The sequence below is a fragment of the Populus alba genome, chromosome 16 (assembly GCF_005239225.2).
Source record: "Populus alba chromosome 16, ASM523922v2, whole genome shotgun sequence".
In the NCBI taxonomy this organism is placed as follows: domain Eukaryota; kingdom Viridiplantae; phylum Streptophyta; class Magnoliopsida; order Malpighiales; family Salicaceae; genus Populus; species Populus alba.
The window spans coordinates 2,070,512-2,088,369 of record NC_133299.1 but is presented as its reverse complement, the minus strand read 5'-3'; the positions used below and the strand labels follow the sequence as shown (position 1 = coordinate 2,088,369).

General features: G+C 32.6%; 2 protein-coding genes across 2 annotated transcripts; one reads left to right on the top strand and one right to left on the bottom strand.

Annotated features, from left to right (window-relative positions):
- Positions 1 to 490: 490 nt before the first annotated feature.
- Positions 491 to 1,714, bottom strand: LOC118033177 (calmodulin-binding protein 25). Its single transcript, XM_035038071.2, has one exon. It carries the CDS (start codon positions 1,429 to 1,431, stop codon positions 670 to 672), a length of 762 nt encoding a protein of 253 aa, XP_034893962.1. The 5' UTR covers positions 1,432 to 1,714; the 3' UTR covers positions 491 to 669.
- Positions 1,715 to 15,178: 13,464 nt separating this feature from the next.
- Positions 15,179 to 17,858, top strand: LOC118033176 (pentatricopeptide repeat-containing protein At3g56550). The gene has a single exon (XM_035038070.2). It carries the CDS (start codon positions 15,268 to 15,270, stop codon positions 17,020 to 17,022), a length of 1,755 nt encoding a protein of 584 aa, XP_034893961.1. The 5' UTR covers positions 15,179 to 15,267; the 3' UTR covers positions 17,023 to 17,858.

Here is a 17,858-nt window from a genome sequence, read left to right as displayed (position 1 = left end):
TTAAATAATTTTTTATTTTTTAAAAAGTCATTTTAACTTTAGCAAATCAAGATAACTTAAAAAACAAAAAAATATAAAAATTTAATTTAAAAAAAAAATACTTTAAAGAAGTAAAAACAAACATGCGGTATCCCCTACAGTAATGACTCAAAATCATAGAAGAAAAGGTGCTTCTGTCACAAGAAAAACAGCTACGCAAGTGCCAAAATGGCACTTGTCTTGGCAGCAACAATTCCAATCAAGATTTAGTTTATAACTTGTACAACGACAACCCATCAAGCAGCAGCCAATGTCTCAATGATTGATGCCATTTTCAAGCAAATTATGCTAGCCAATCTCGAGCAAAGAAGGCACCTCCTCTTTCTTTTCTTTTTCTGAAATTATTCACATGAGAGAAAAGTTGCCTGAATTCATGTGCCTCTCCATGTGACTTGCTTGACACAATGTACCAAGGTTTATATTTAAACTCAAAAATTAAATTAAGCCCGGATTAAATATCATAAAGCCTTAATACTTAGGGAATAAGATAATGTTTTACATTGCATAAACAGAAATACAAAATAAACAAAGCTCTAAAGAGACTAGCCTAAACCAAGGGACCCCAAAAATATAAACAGATAACATAAAACTTCACTTCGGAGGTAACAAAAACCCTAAATTAATTAATTATCACACAACTTTCCATGACTCTAGAGTGGGAAAACTAGAGAAAGTGTCAAAATCTATGCCACCACCAGAACCAACACCAACATCACCCATCATGGGCTGCTGTGTAAAAGAAATTGGGCCAGACCCAGGACTAGAACCAGAAGCTGACCCCATGACCACCTGCTGTTGATGGTGATCAAGCAGAAACGCCGACGTATCAAGAGTGGGTAAGCACCCACTACCCCCTTGCAACCGGCCACCGAGCCTCTGTGGCTCAGGCTTCAAAACAGGAACCATTGAAACCTGCGAGCTATTGAATCTAACACCGGTAACCTGTTGCACCATCTGTCTAAAATTAGCCGGATCCGCTGTAATAAAAGTGGTCTGAGACCGTTTCGAAGCCCTTGACTTACGTTTCGAGACCTTCCCGGTAGCCCCCGGCACAGGGTTTCGATTGCGTTTCGTGACCCCAGCCGTTTCCGGGTCCGACCCAGAAACGTTTGAGGGCGTCGGAGTCGGGGGTGCCGTCTCGATTAGGCCGGTAAACGGGTTGATTGAATTTGAAGAAAACGTTTCGGCGATGGAGAAAGAGTTAGAGCTGTTATCATTGGTGCTGGTGTTTATGGGGATATCATCTATATTGTTAAAGAGGGATTTTTGGAGGGCTCTTGTTAGAGTTTCCGTGTCTCGAGCATAAGCTTCGGAAATCCAACAATCTGACAAACTTGGCCTAAACATCATATTCCATGGCTCAAGACTTGCCAAGTTCTCCGATGATGCCATATTGCTAGCTCCCTTATGCTGTGCTTCTCGGTGCTGTGAAACTTTAAGAAAACAACGTAAAAATCGCAGAAGAAGCCGACTATGAGGTGTTTTTCAATGCATTTTGTAGCAAGAAGTGAGCATCTAAAGCAGGGCTGACAGAGGAACTGGAAAGCAGTAACGTAGTCAATAAGGGTTTGGTTTGATCGGCGACCAGAAGTGGTGACCGGTGGGAAGCGAGGCTATGGTGTTCAGAGCTGGAAAGAATTCTTTTGTTGGGGAGGAATGGGAGGGAGGAGGGAAGGATGTAGGGTAGGATATATAGGGCGGTGGAGAAGGAGAAACCGCGTTGGTAGGGGAACACGTGTCAGCTATTTAGTACGGAATCTTAGACTCTTTTGAGTTTGAGAGAGCTTAAAAAATTTAACTTGGCTAACCATGGTTATGCATTGCTGGTAGATTTGACTGATGGGGGATGCACGTGGCAGGTGCTCAACTATATAGAAGTTTTCATATTGGCTCATCAATTTTAAGACTAATCAATATCATCCCTGATAAATCCATCTGAAGAATTTTACAATTCATTTAGGTGTAAGAACTTCACTTTTGAAAGCGTGTTTTTCAAACATTAAATTAATGTTTATATTTTTTTTTTATGAACTTGATGTGTTAATGTAAAAAGTAAAGAGCAAATCTAAAAAAATATTATTTTAAAATGTATTTTCAATTTAAAAACACCCTTAAAAAATATCAAATATCTCATTATCAAACACATAATTAATATTGATTATAATTGATGGCGGATGCAATTGTGAATATATCATAGTATTTTGTAAAAAATACAAAACAAAAATAAAAGTATCGAACACCTCATTGTCAAACACATAGGTATTTTGTTAATTAAACTAGTATTATTTTTTTAAGAAAAAAAATCTACATTAATTCTAGGCTTATAAATAAGATTTGTTTTCCATGTTATTGTATAATCGATGGTCTTTTCAGCTCAACCGAGCTGAGTTGGAGAGTTAGAACTATCGTAGAGTAACTCATAAACTTAATGATATGGATAACATTGAGGTTTTAGCACTTGAGAGAAATAACATGAATAATTGAAGGACTGTTTAGTATTTTTTATTTGTATTCTTACAATTTGATCCTTTGTTTGAAAAGGGACCGTGGGTTTGCCAAAGTAAACAGAGCAAGAGTAGTAAAGTGAGAAGCAGCGAGGTACTGTGGGCTCTGAAGGTCAAGCCGCGTCGCTCGGCGTCTTCTTTTTAACGCGGAATCTCGCTTCCCGATCCGTTTTTTAATTCTTTATTATTTCTTTTCTGCTTTTATATGGTTTTTGTAATTTTCTTTTTATAAATATTAAAAGCACTGCGCCGTTACCGTCAACTGCGCACGTACAATTTGTTATATATATAAAAAAAAGAAAATGAAAGAATCTTGTAACGAAATACTCTAGGATGGATATTCACTCTATGTTATAAATATTTATCATATTTTTTATTTATTTATGATATATGTAATTCACACATCCAGTCTAGCTGTTATTTTTTAACGTGTTTAGTATTTTAATTTAATTATTTTAATCGAAATATAAGTAGTTTTATCAATATTTTAGTTATTATTTTTGTCCAAGAAATCAAAATTACAAAGACAATTGATTCTTTTCATCATATAGTCAAATTAATGTAGAGTTTCTCATCAAATTAATTAGGTTTTATTTCAAGATTTAAATCTCAATACCACCAATAAAAGTATATTAATCATTGCAATTAAGAAATGTGTGTTTAGTATGCCGCATGAAATGTTTTTCAAATTTTTTTATATTTATTTTATTTTTAAAATTATTTTTAAAACATTAAATTTTTCATTTTTTCAGCTAAAAAAAATTAAAAAAATAAATTGTGACTTAAAAAGACACTGTCCATGTAAAATAACTAGCTAGCAATTCATAGTATGGCCCAATCATGCCATGCAGATTCCATGGCCGACGAATTGCTGTAATTCACGTGGATATAGGCCTCGGCCACGGGCCCACAAAGGGTGAAAGCGTGTGGGTCCATTTATTTCGGCTAAGATCGATTTCTTTATATTTTATTGCCTCTTTATGTACTTTAATAATATTCGAATCCTTGTCTCAAATTTTCTTTTGAGAAATTAAGTCATCATGCTTCTGCTTGCCTTATTGAAATTATTATTATTATTATTTTTTAAAATATTTTTTTATGTTAAAATATATTAAAATAATATTTTATTTATTTATTTAAAATTATTTTTGAGATTGGTAAATCAAAATAATCTAGAACATATAAAAAAATTAATTTTTAATAAAAAAATTAAAATTTTTATAAAACGTAGTTTACACTGTATTCCCAAACAATATTATATTGTTTATGTATTTTATTTTTATAAAAACAATAACGATAAATAATTTCTCAATTTTGTAGTATTTTTCTATTTATCAGCACGGGAGTTTATATCTTTTGGTCCGGTGCCTTTAAAATCCTGCAACATGTAACAAATGTGTATAATAATAGAGTTAAATTCTTGACATGTTATTTCAGATATTAAATATATTTGTTTTTTTTTTAATTCAAACTTAATTAAGAAAATGTTACTGTATAGAATACATATCGTACAGCAAAAAGGGAAAAAAAAATACTATAATTTCATAAACCTAAATGACAATTAAACAATTGTGAGAAACTCTGATTTAATAAATTTTAAATGTTAAAAATTATAATGTTAATAATGTACAAAACTAGTATATTTGTAGTATTTATTCTAATTAATGTTTTTTAGTTTTTTTTATATTGTTTTAGTACGCCGATGTCAAAAATAAATTTTAAAAAATAAAAAAAATATATTATTTTGATGTATTTCTAAATAAAAAATATCTTAAAAAAATAATAAGAAAGCTTTACGATTTCTGAATTCATTTGTTTTTGGATTTTAAAAATATTTTTTAAACAAATAAATTTTTTTATTTTCAATTAAATTTTTTTATATTATTTTAATATAATGATATTACAATTAATTTTTTAAAAATAAAAAATATATTATTTTAATAAAATTTTAAATAAAAAATACTTTAAAAAAATATCTCCAAATTACCCTCTCGTTGCTGATGATGGTATGAAGAAGATCGATTAGAAAATAAATTATTTTTAATGCAAGAGAATTGACGGTTAGCTTGAAATCATCTAATCATTAAAGCAAAGAAAACAAATGTAGGAGGCTAAGAAGTAGACTAGGGTTGATCATTACATGATGTGTGTAACTCGACATCTCCTCCCTTTTTTTAATTAATTCAAAAACAATTCATTGAAAATTATGCATAAACAAGGCCTTGGAGATTGCGTGTCCCTTAAAGGGTAGATATCAACTGCCTTATCGGAGCTTGGCAAGTGGAATTAGGTAACATTGAAATTGATGTGTCTCCTAAACATAATATGCCTTGTTATTCTCCTCCTCCTCCTCCTCCTCCTTATTTCGGACTGCCGGTGGTTGCTAGTAAGTGGTGGCGGCCCTTTTCAAATATAAAGTAAATGCTTGCATCACTATTATATATCAAATATATTATTATAAAGCACATTCTAGAGCCTTACTTAATAACTTAAATATTTAAATTAAATTAGTTCATTGGCATTATATCAAAATTTTAATAACCAAGTGATTACAAATTTAAATTTCAATCATTTTTATTTATTTAATAAAAATTAAACACAAGATAATATAAACATGTGCAAGTTTCAAGTCCAATAGATTTTTTTACTTTTAAGGGAATGTGTTAGATATTAATATAAATTATATTTTGAAATCTCACCTACCAACTTAAATTTTTAGGTTGAATTGGATCTTTTATAATTGATATATCTTGTAACATATTAAAAATAAAATACAGTAGAATAAATTTTATTTTGTTTAAAATCTTGATTAATCCTGGGTTTTTCATTTAAATTCTGGCCAAAATATGCGAGATTTACCTAGTACATAGTATAAAGTGAAAAAAGGATGTCCTAGTAAAGAAGAACCAGGAAGATGGCTTTTGTTGGAAAAGGCAGTGAAACGGGATCCATGCAGAAGCACTCATGGCCGCGTCTTCTTTTTAGCACTTCGTATTTGTCTTCACCTGTGATTGTCATTCTTGCCAGATATGGTAACTTCAGGTGGAATTTACTTTTTCATGCCCACTAGTGCAGAAAGGATGAAAAATTGTGCTCGGTACCCCCTGAGACCACTGTAACAAAAATAGGATATTGATTGTTTATTGTTTTTTAAAGTTTTTTTATTTAAAAATATATTAAAATAATATATTTTTTATTTTTTTAATTTATTCTTGAGATAAACATACTAAAAAAATTATTTAAAATTTTTTCAAAAACATTTTTTTACTGCAAAAAGAAATGCAATTGCCATAAATTCATTTCCCAATCTTACAATTCCTTTTACCAATCCAGTCTTTCACGAATCACTAAAACAGAGCGAAAGTCATTTTGTGACAGTTAATGTTTTGATGGGTTAAGCAGCTTAATAATCCATTGATTTTTTCTTAATTAAGGAATTTATTTTATAAATCCTTCTTGTTTAAAATAAAAGGAGGTCAGTGAAGGTTTATTAAATATAATTACAAGATTGGTTCATGATTGTGACACTTAATATGTAATTAATAGCCAACTTGAGAAGTATAAAAAAACAGCTAGTGATTCTAGCATATCCCTAGTTATTTGTGGAAAAAAAGAAGTTATAGTATTAAAATTTTTTATTTTTTTAATATTTTGATATTTTATTTGTGTTGAATTACTTTAAATTAAAATTTTCTTTAACGTGACTCATGAATATTTAAAAATATTTTAATTTTTAAAATTATTTTTAAATATTTGATGTTGTATTTGTATTGTATAATTTAAAGTTAATTTATTTTTATAATTGAATTCTAATCGATACGATACATGTTGAATTAATATTTTGAATTATATATGTGTATAAAGAGAAAAGGAGAGTACAAAATCCCAAAATAAAACACTTAAATTTTCCAAAATCAAATTTATTGTTCTCCACGTACTAATTTTATTTCTCCTGCCTTGAAAGATGTCATTATCTTAGGACTAGTAAAGGGCATCTTTTATGGTCACTCCTTCTAACACCACATACAACATAATTAAGGTCTTGATCCAGTGGTTGAAGAGATTTGTTTTTTTTCTCTACATCCTGGGTTCAAACTTCACCGTGCACACCTGTCACCCCCGCGGTGCCTTACATGCTCATTGGGTTTGCAGGATGTTCAGTGAGCCATGAGATTAATCATGGTGTATGCAAACTGGCCCAAACACCCACGTAAATAAAAAAAAAAAAAATTGAATTGATATCTTATCCGACAAATACAAGGGCTTATTCCCTCTTCTTGTAGTTGATTTGGTTACAAATATCAACGTTTTATCATGATTTACAAGCATGCTTGGCTTAGCTTAATGATTGTATATTTGATAGTTTTTTTCCCCTTAATTTCTAGAAGAGAAATTCATCATTTGTTATCCTCTAATGGGTCCCTTGTCGAATAAAGAAAAATCACATACCATTTGGTGATATTTCCCATTGAATTATGTGTTTTCTTCCCTGCGATGGCAGAGATTTCATGGCGCGTTCATTGAAGGTTTCCGTGAACGACTCAACTGTTCCATAAAACTGGACCAATTTAATGGACTCCATGGATTATTCCAAGCAGGGAGAGTTCAACTAATCTATGAACAGCCGTGGAGGGTTCATCCATTCTCTATACTTATCCACAGATTTGACCTGTACCATGAACAACAGATCGATCATTTTAAGGCTAAAACATTTGAATTCAAATTCCATCGAGTGAATTTAACCACACAAGCTTATTGGACGTGGATCAAACGATATGGCTGGCAAAAACAGCGTCGAAGACTAGAGATAATTAATGTCTACATTGCGGTTGTTTTCAGAAACATCAACTCCTTGGACCTTGACGAGTGGCTAGCTCTCTCTCTCACCCCGCACCACCTCACGTTTGTGCTAATTCTTCACTGTGCGTGAAGACCATAATTACAACTTTTGAAAAAAGAAAACAATTTTGCATCATAAATGAGAATTGATGGCGATGGAAATTGATCCATGAAACCATCTAGAGTGATGGCAAATGATGGACAGAATAACACCACATCTCACTTTCATTAGAGATCGATGTGTGATGAGGTCACCGATAACCTTTGCTGGAAAGGATAATCGAAGGCAGATAGAAGCTTGTTTTTGTTTTTGTTTTTGTTGGACTAATCAAAGGTAACGGTGAACATAATAAAAGGGAGAGTTTTTGTTTTTGCTGAAGAAAATATTACCTTGAAACTCAAATTAAGTGATATATATAACATTGAATCCATCCGAATATGTTCATATAAAGGTAATCCAGTCAATTCTCTTATCACCTACATTCTTGGACTAACCAAGGACTCTCAGTCCCTGGGACTATTGAGGAACTGTTCAGAGATTTAAAAGGGTTTGTTCTTACAGCAACCTAAATTTTTGTTGTTTAGTTAACATATAAAACACAGTTTTTCTACATGGAATCCATTGATTGCTGTGTTCCAACCACAGGATTAGAAGAAGCATGCACATGATTGTTTTTGCTGATTTCTAACCACAATAACAATAATTATTACTGGTTTTCATGTGGGATCCATTAACTATGCAATCTTTACCTAGCGACTATAGTACTGATTGCTGATTTTTATGTGGAACTCATTAATTGTGCAATGTAATTCAAGAAATAATTTTTTTTTCCATCTTTGATTATTTTATGTGCAACAACAATTTCAATAATAATTTTAATCAAATATATTATAACATGTTTTTTATCAAACAATTATTTTAACCAATTATATATTTTATTTTAACTAATAGAAGTAAAAATAATTTTTTATAATTACTTTTTTTAATTACAAAAATTATTACAATAACAAACACAATAATTGCGAAAAGGAATTTCAAGTAGCTCTCGAGCCTAAACCATATGGTGCGCAAGGTGCCACGTTGAGCCAATAATGCACACCTATACTCACATGATGAATATACACAATCCAAGGAAGTTGGACCATTAAAAACATCTCGAAGCCTAAATTAGATCGGTGATGATATAAGCTTAGAGTGAATTGATTGTGTTTTCTTCGTCAACTCGCCATTGTTGAACTTGTTTACGTTTTAGATTTATACCCACGTGGTGCACAAGGAGCCACGTTGAGTCAATAACGCACACCTAGACTCACATGACGAATATACACAATCCGAGGAAGTTGGACCATTAAAAACATCTCGAAGCCTAAATTAGATCGGTGATGATATAAGCTTAGAGTGAATTGATTGTGTTTTCTTCATCAACTCGCCATTGTTGAACTTGTTTACGTTTTAGATTTATACCCACCTGGTGTACAAGGAGCCACGTTGAGTCAATAACGCACGCCTAGACTCACATGACGAATATACACAATCCGAGGAAGTTGGACCATTAAAAACATCTCGAAGCCTAAATTAGATCGGTGATAATATAAGCTTAGAGTGAACTGATCGTGTTTTCTTCGTCAACTCGCCATTGTTGAACTTGTTTATGTGTTAGATTTATACCCATGAAAGGGTTTATAAGCTCGGTTCAATCTCTAAAGATTGAATCAACAACACCAATAATAAATTAATAGGATCGCAATTAATTTGGGCTTGCTTGTGGCGTGTGAATTAAGAGTTTGGTTAGTATTGCGATACTGGTTATTTTTTAAAATATTTTTTATTTTAAAATATTTTAAAATAATATTTTATTTATTTTTAATATTAATATATCAAAACAATTTAAAAACATAAAAAAATTAATTTTTTACAAAAAAAAAATACTTGAAAACCATAAAAACATAAAATCAAAGAGACTAAATATGTGTTTAAGGTTCAATCCTTGCTAATGATAGCTACAAACAATTTCGTAATCCAGTACGTCAGTAGAAGTTTTATCGAATGTACACTGGAAAATATTTTTTTAATAAAACAAAATAAAATCACTTCCTTAAAGTAGATGCCCGTTAATCAATGGCCCACAATGACCCTAACAGGTGGCATTTTTGGACAAGAAAGATAGGCTGATAGGCGCGGAGGGAGACTTTTAGATTGATAAAAATTCAATTTCAAAAAAAAAAAAAAAAAAACAATTCTAAGAAAAAGGAATAAATGGCGCGAGCGATGATGTCACATGATTACGTGGCATGACGAAATCGTGACATGTACGTTAAATATATTAATAAAAAAAATTAAAGCAGAAGATAGGATTTGACTTGAGTGTTTTTATTATTATTTTTAATTAATTATTAAATTATTATTATTATTTTTTTAATTATACACCGAAAGCTTTTGGTTTTATTCCCTAGAAGCAGACAGTCTTGTTCCCCCAAGTCTTTCCTCTCTTCAACTTCGGCTTGGCTTGGCTAGCATGGAGTAGCTTCTAATGTCTTTAGTCCGCTAGGGCCGCTAACGCATTTCTGTTATAACGGCGTTAAATGGAGTTATTAGCTATTTTAATTTCTCAAGGTTATTATGAAACTAGTTTCCTCTGCATTCACACGCAAAATACCATAATATCAAAATAAATCATCTCAAGGTTATTCACTAGTGCATTAATAAGAGAGAAACAAATCTACCATATAGTTTTCTTTTACTTTTAAATTGAAATTCGAGATAATACCATCAATACAATAATATACTAAAAACAAGATAATTGTAAAAATAGAAAATTGGTAAAGGGAAAGCATAATCTTATCATTGTTCGTGAATAAAGGTATAATATTGAAATATCAAACTTTTCCTTCGTTTTCATTGGAAAGATTTTTAACTTGATGAGCATTTTTGTTGTTGCCAAAATTTCATAATTGGCGTAACTAATGAAGTCTTACGGTGTGTTTTTGATAATGCGGTGAAATATATTTTTTAAAAGTAATTTTTAATTAAAAATATATTAAAATAATTCTATTTAGAATTTAATTTTTTATTTTTAACACTGACAGAATAAAAAATTCTAAAGATTATTAATTTTTTTATATAAAAAATAATTTTAAAAAATAAAAAATATCACCTTTTCGAACAAAAACTAAAACATAAGAGAACAAGTCTCTTTCGTGATTAATGCTTGTTTCATCTAGAAGGATGATTTTATCTGGTGAGCTTAATTTTTGTTACGGGCAAAATTTAGTAATTGGAGCAGCCAATACAGTCGACTTCTATAAGAAAAAAGAAATTAAACAAGTTCGATCGTGATTAATTTTTATTGCATTTAAATGGAAGCTTCCATATAATTATCACCATGCATGATTAATTAATTGTCATTTGATTGTTGTGTGAATGAGCAACAGATGAAGAATCTAAGACAGGGAATCATTCAAGTGTAATGATTTAATTTTGATATATTTAAGAAAACATGGTCAAGAGCATGTATATAGCCATGTGGAGTCTCACGAGCAATGATGTTCATGGACTTAATTCTGCCTGATTTGAGGATTTTTTTTTTCCCATTTGCTATCACAACTACCACCAGCAACATGGGCTTTGCCTCTTGCCCCTCACTACATGAAATGCATAGTTACATTTCATGCTCTACATTTTTGTCTTGACTGAGGAAAAATCATTGTCCCGTCCGAATACATTAAAGTATAACATCATGTCTCGAACTTGTAATATAATTATCTCAATCTATTTATTTAACAAGTAGTTAGCTAGCAAGTAAAAAGTATTAGAGAATAATATTAATCATATTTTAAAATTTTATTTAATAGTTTAAGTTATTGAATTGAAATAGTTTTTTGACATGGTATTAAAATCTTAAAGACTAAACGGTCACGAGATTAAATCTCATCATTTCTATTTATTTGATAAACATTAAGTATAAGGTAATATGAGTACGTACAAGTTTCAAGTTTAAAGAGTTTTTATTTTAAAGAATATATTATAGAATAATATAAATTACATCTTAAAATCTTATTTAATAACTTAAACAACCCAATTAAAATGGTGTTTTAACAAGGAGCTAACCAAAAATTATCATGCTCATATTATGCAACGAACTCTTCGTGGGTCATGCATTGACTTCAAAATACATGAACAAAAAGAGAGAGTAAACCATGCATGACGAACACTGCATTGATAGCACTTGTATGGAGACTATTTATCAGGCAGCCTTAGTTGGTTAGACTTGTCCTAGTGAGAGACAACACAGGGACCACGTACATGTAATGTTGCTGGACTTGTTCTTTGTTTCGATCTGCCGTACCATGTCAATCTTGATTTTGATTTTGATTGCTCTCTGATCAATAATCTGTGGTGATGGATCTGTTTTCATATGGGATGTTAAACTTTCACCATACATTTTTTGGCTTCAATCGAGGGTGGACATCAATCACTGTAGCATTGTGTTTGGTGATGAGAAATGTCATGAAGAAGAATGGAGAAGTAAGGAGTTGTCGTCCATTGCTAACTTGGTATGGAAGGGAGGGAATGTGAGGAGGTGATTAAGAAATTATCTTTCCTTATTTTGATTGGATTGCTTGAGGAAATCAAAGTGCATTTGTTTGAGTCTATTTTATTTTTTGTGATTGTTAATTATAGATTTACAAATCTTTATGCACAGTAAATAAAAAATTCAAAAACACTGACCGAATATATCATTAGGATACAAGCTTAAAAATTAAATACAAGCTAACGTAAATCTGTACAAGTTTCAAGCTTAAAAGACTTTCACTTAAAAGGTTATGTTAAAAAATAATATAAATTATATTTTAAAACTTTTACCTAATAATTTAAGAATTAATTCTTTAATATTTCAATCATTTATATCATTGAAAGTAACGATGAAATATTATCTGCTGGTGTTTCTATTGCTATTCACTAATTTTCTAGTAATGATACTTGATAATTTCTCACAATTTAATTAAAAACGTGAAAAAAGGGAGTTCCAAACCTGGGCATGTTGGTGAAAAGGTTTGATTCGCTAATCAACTATTAAAGGCAACATTGAAATATATGGAAACTTTAAGGACGGTACTGAGAAAACTACAGATGTAGGGGTGAAGATGAAACGTTCTGAAACTGTAGGGGCAAATATTAAGTTTAGCCTTTAAGACTTCTCCAATATCTGTCACGTTTTCTCTCTGCAATTCTTTCATTTTTTCTTTTTTAATATTTTAAATAAAAATGCTGGTCCCCTGCCTGTATAGTGTATACAGAGAGATGTACTGATGGCATGTAATGGATGTGGATCATCAATGGCTGCATCAACCGATCCTTAAATATCACATCAAACTTAAATGGTGAAAAAGATGATACACATAGTAAAAAATAAAAGCCTTTTGTAATTTGTATCGGTTAAAATAACACTTTTTTACAGCCATATCTGCTTGTAAATGAACCCACAAAAGATTTTAAAAAATAATTTTTTGTATAAAAGAGATAGAAACTCTTAAAATATGCGCTCCTTCATGTGATTATATATATAAAAAATAATTATTTAGTATTAAAAGATGATAATTTTTTTATCTTATCTCTGATTTAACTAAAAATCTAATCCGAATAAAGTTTTGAATCTTGAATTTTTTAAATTAACTCATCAAGTGGAGTAAAATTTAATAGTTATGATTGGGAGTCTATTATTAATAGGTTTGCGGTTCTAGAAGCCGTAACTTTTAGTATTTATTTGGTACTGTAATATTCGATATTTTTTTAAAAGTGTTTTTTAATAAAAAAATATATATTTAAATTTTATTTTTTATTTTTTACCTCAGCAAATTAAAACTATTAAAAATTACTAAAAAAATATTAATTTGATATTTTTTTTATATTAAATATAATTTAAAAAAAAAAAAAAACTTTGAAAAACACAAGTAAACGAAAGCAAAATGGGCGACTGTGATGTTCACATGCAGAATAGCTCCCGTCCATGGAAGGCCTTTTCTTGGTTCCTGGATTCGGGACCTCATCCATCAGGTTATAAAGACATCTGTGGGCCATTTTCGTGTCCTGTGGTTCATCTGGATTTGTTGGGAGTAATTTGGCCAGATGATATTTATTGCTTTCATGGAAATTCGTTTCAGTTTTATCCATCGCTTTACATAGTTATTTCACAATTAATTAGAGTGGGCTCCCTTCACGCGCTGACATCTCAAGAAAATTATATTGAGAACTAATCAAGAATCTCTGTTCTTCGAGATCATAATTATCAACAAGGCCATATCGCCTTAAAAAGAAAACCATATTGCTTTAGCTCAAGAACTCTGTCCCAGATCAAGGAATCAATCAGCAAACCTTTTGCTTTAACAGATCCCCAAAAAAACCTCTATTTTAGGGTAAAAAGCTAGCGAGTAAGGGCAAAAGGGATGGTGAGAATGATGGCACCCTTTTTTGCTGGTAGGACATGAGTGAACCTATCGGTGGATGCCTGATGCGTTAAGCTCAAGAAAGGGATAAAGGAAGAGGGAAGCTTATAAAAAGCAAGCACAAGTCTCTTTCAATGGCTCCCCCTTCCTTCCCTCTCAATTTCTTGTAAAAATTAAATGGAATCTTCTTGTCTTCCCTTTTAGGCACAGAAGCCCAAGGATACTTATGGTACTGATCTTACCTTGAAGATCATATGTACACGTAAATCCATGGATATACAAAGATAAAGGTAAACCAGAGCTTGCTGTTCAGACCCAAGAAGGGAAAATATTGATTCACAAGCAAGGAGTACAGCATAAGAATACAAAAAGCACAATATTATGTCGTGAAAGACGATGTGATTGCTCTTTTGGCCACATGATTGCTCCTATACAGCATGGTTTTCGTTTCAAATATGATCCAGCAACGTGATTGATGCAAGAAAGCTAGTCTAGGGAAAATATTTATGGAGTAGGAGTACTCTCGCTGTACTCTTCCCTCCTATGAAAGTTTAAAACCCCGGTTCTGATAATTATATGTTTTTTTAGATAGCTTTTTTGTTGAAAATATTAACAGCAAAAGAAAAGCAACATTGTTTCGGTTATTATTTTCTTCTTTTTAATGTTGACCCAACAAGATTTAGATTGAGTCTTGACCGGAGCAGTTGACTCATTAAAAATCTAATCGGGGCAATTAAAATTTACCAATCAATCTACTAAGTCAAGCCAAATTTAATAGTAATGATTTTTATTTTATAAAAAAAACCAAAGCAAAAAGCTTTCGTAATTGAAGGGAAAATAACCTAGTTATAAAATTTAGGTTGGTGTAGCAAATCAATTCAGGACTTTACCAATTAAAAGCTTGAACAAGTCTAGTTGAATAAAAAATAAAATAAAAATTAAATTAAACTAATCCAGTCAATAACTCAAGTCGACTCAAGACCCAGGTAAAACTCGATCATAAATCTATTGACTTGTGTAATAAAACAAAGGATCAACGATGTCGGTTTGGTTGTTTAAAAGAAATATATAAAGCTTAACTTGGCTTGAATCTTCTAACCTGAAGGACCGACCAAGATCAGGTTTCAAACCTATAGAAAATCGGTGTCGTTTCAACAACAACTCATTAATAAATCGAGGTTTGAACTTGGCTCTTGTTTTTCGGGCCTCCTCTTGCGTGAACATGTGTGGCTTAAAAGTTAGTTTGCACTCAATCTATTATGGAACATGGCCGAAAAAGCCCAATAACGAAACATCTTCACCACACACAAAGGGCCTAGCCAGTAGCCACCCCTAGTCCACCACCACTCTGATTCAGTAAACTAATCATTTCTCGAGAAAAATTATACCCCTTATCAGGCACCAGCAGAGATTGTTCCCTAGCGACAATCCTCTTAGCAACATGATGGTTTTGGAGACATCCAAAGCCAATGCCATACTTACAGTCTTACAAGGATGCAATAATTTGACAAGGCTTAAAAAAATCCAAGCTCATGTCATTGTTAACGGTCTTCAAAACCATCCCGCCATTTCCAACAGCATTTTGAATTTCTGTGCTGTTTCAATCTCAGGTTCATTACCCTATGCACAACACCTCTTTAAACACATTCTAAACCCACAAACTCAAGCTTGGAATTCTATCATCAGAGGATTTGCTCAAAGCCCATCTCCTGTTCAAGCCATTTTTTACTATAATCGCATGCTTTTTTACTCGGTTTCTGGTCCTGATACTTTCACTTTCTCTTTTACTCTCAAGGCATGTGAGAGAGTTAAGGCCTTGAAGAAATGTGAAGAGGTTCATGGGTCTATAATAAGAACTGGGTATGAAAGAGATGTTGTTGTTTGCACTGGTCTTGTGAGGTGTTATGGGGGGAATGGGTGTGTTGAGATTGCAAGAATGGTTTTTGATAATATGCCTGAAAGAGATTTGGTTGCGTGGAATGCGATGATTTCGTGTTATTCGCAGGCGGGTTATCACCAGGAAGCGTTGAGAATTTATGATTATATGAGAAATGAGAACGTGGGTTTTGACGGGTTTACACTTGTTGGGTTGCTTTCGTCTTGCTCTCATGTGGGTGCTTTGAATATGGGGGTTAAATTGCATAGGATTGCTAGTGAGAAAGGATTGTTGAGAAATGTGTTTGTTGGGAATGCGCTTATTGATATGTATGCTAAATGTGGTAACTTGGATGGTGCTCTTGAAGTCTTTCATGGGATGCCGCGGGACGTTTATACTTGGAACTCTATGATTGTTGGGTTTGGAGTGCATGGTTTTGGTGATGAAGCTATTTATTTTTTCAATCAGATGTTGGAGGCAGGAGTGCGACCTAATTCAATTGCGTTTCTTGGTTTGTTGTGTGGATGTAGTCATCAAGGATTAGTTGAAGAGGGTGTTGAGTTTTTCCATCAAATGAGCTCTAAGTTCAATGTCAAGCCTGGAATTAAGCATTATGGATGCATGGTGGATATGTATGGACGTGCTGGGAAGCTTGAGAAGGCGCTCGAAATCATAGGTGATTCTCCATGGCAGGATGATCCGGTTTTGTGGCGAATTCTGCTTAGCTCTAGTAAGATTCACAAAAATGTAGTGATTGGGGAAATTGCCATGAGGAATCTGTCTCAGCTTGGGGCAGTAAATGCAGGGGATTGTGTACTACTTGCTACCATATATGCTGGAGCCAATGATGAACAAGGAGTTGCCAGAATGAGAAAACTAATAAAAAAGCAAGGAATAAAGACCACTCCTGGTTGGAGCTGGGTTGAAGTTTCTGACCAGGTTCACAGATTTGTCGTGGATGATAAGTCACATCCTGATTCAGGAATGATTTATCAAAAATTGGAGGAAGTAACACATAAGGCTACCATGGCTGGTTATGTAGAAGACAAGTCTCAATTCATCTTTCATGGATCGTGCTCTGAAGAGTGTTTGGAGTCTTCCAGCACATATCATAGTGAGAAGCTGGCAATTGCTTTTGGTTTGGCTAAAACTCCTGAAGGAACAAGTCTTCGGATTGTGAAGAACTTGAGAGTCTGTAGAGATTGCCATGAATTTACAAAGTTTGTTTCTCGAGCATTCAATCGAGATATCATCGTTAGAGATCGACTTCGATTTCATCACTTTAAGGGTGGACTTTGTTCGTGTAGAGATTATTGGTAAAATCTGACATGGTGACAACAATTCGCCTGAACAAACATAAGATTTAGAAACTACAGCTAGAATTGCAACTGTTCTAGCAAGGCCTGTTCAGACACAGTGATGGTGCTGTACCAATAGATGTCCTCTGAAGTGCAATCATGATTAAAACCATGTTCAAGCCTGGTATTGGAAATAGCATCGTTGGCTGGTAATCCTGGCTGTTGTGGATGAAATTAGGAGGAATTTCCTTTCTTGTGCTCAGTTACTCAATACTTGTATGTTCATTTCCCACTTGGACTTGAATTGGGCAATTTTTATATATAAAAAAAACAATTGGCACAAAACGAATAACAACACAGAAACTATAACCTCAAGATTGAGGCATCAAGACAGCCTCGAAGTCCAGGAGGGAGCAAAAACCATTCCACAGAAACCTCCAGATAATTAAATAAGATGGAAATTTTTGGAGTCAGTTTACTTTCATCATGTACTTTGAAGATCAATTTTTGAGATTTGCCTTTAAATTTGAAGACTTGTTAACTTTCAGGAATTCAAAATACGTGTTAATTTTATAATTAGTTGAACCACTCAATTAACAGGCTGAAGTCTATTAGAGAGAGGCAATCTTTTGTGATTGGATGTCGGCTGCAGCTCAGCTGATTCCACTGACTATGAGGACTATCACTCAGTTATGCCAGAGCAGAAATAGGATCATTGAATCTAAGATTTATAGATAGTCCTACTCTTCAACAGCTTTGCATCGAGGGACTGCTCTTATGACTTGAACCTGCATTCTTGTGACCGCAAGTCCAATGCTTTCCCACAGCACCAAGCAATGGCCCATAGTTTACAACCCC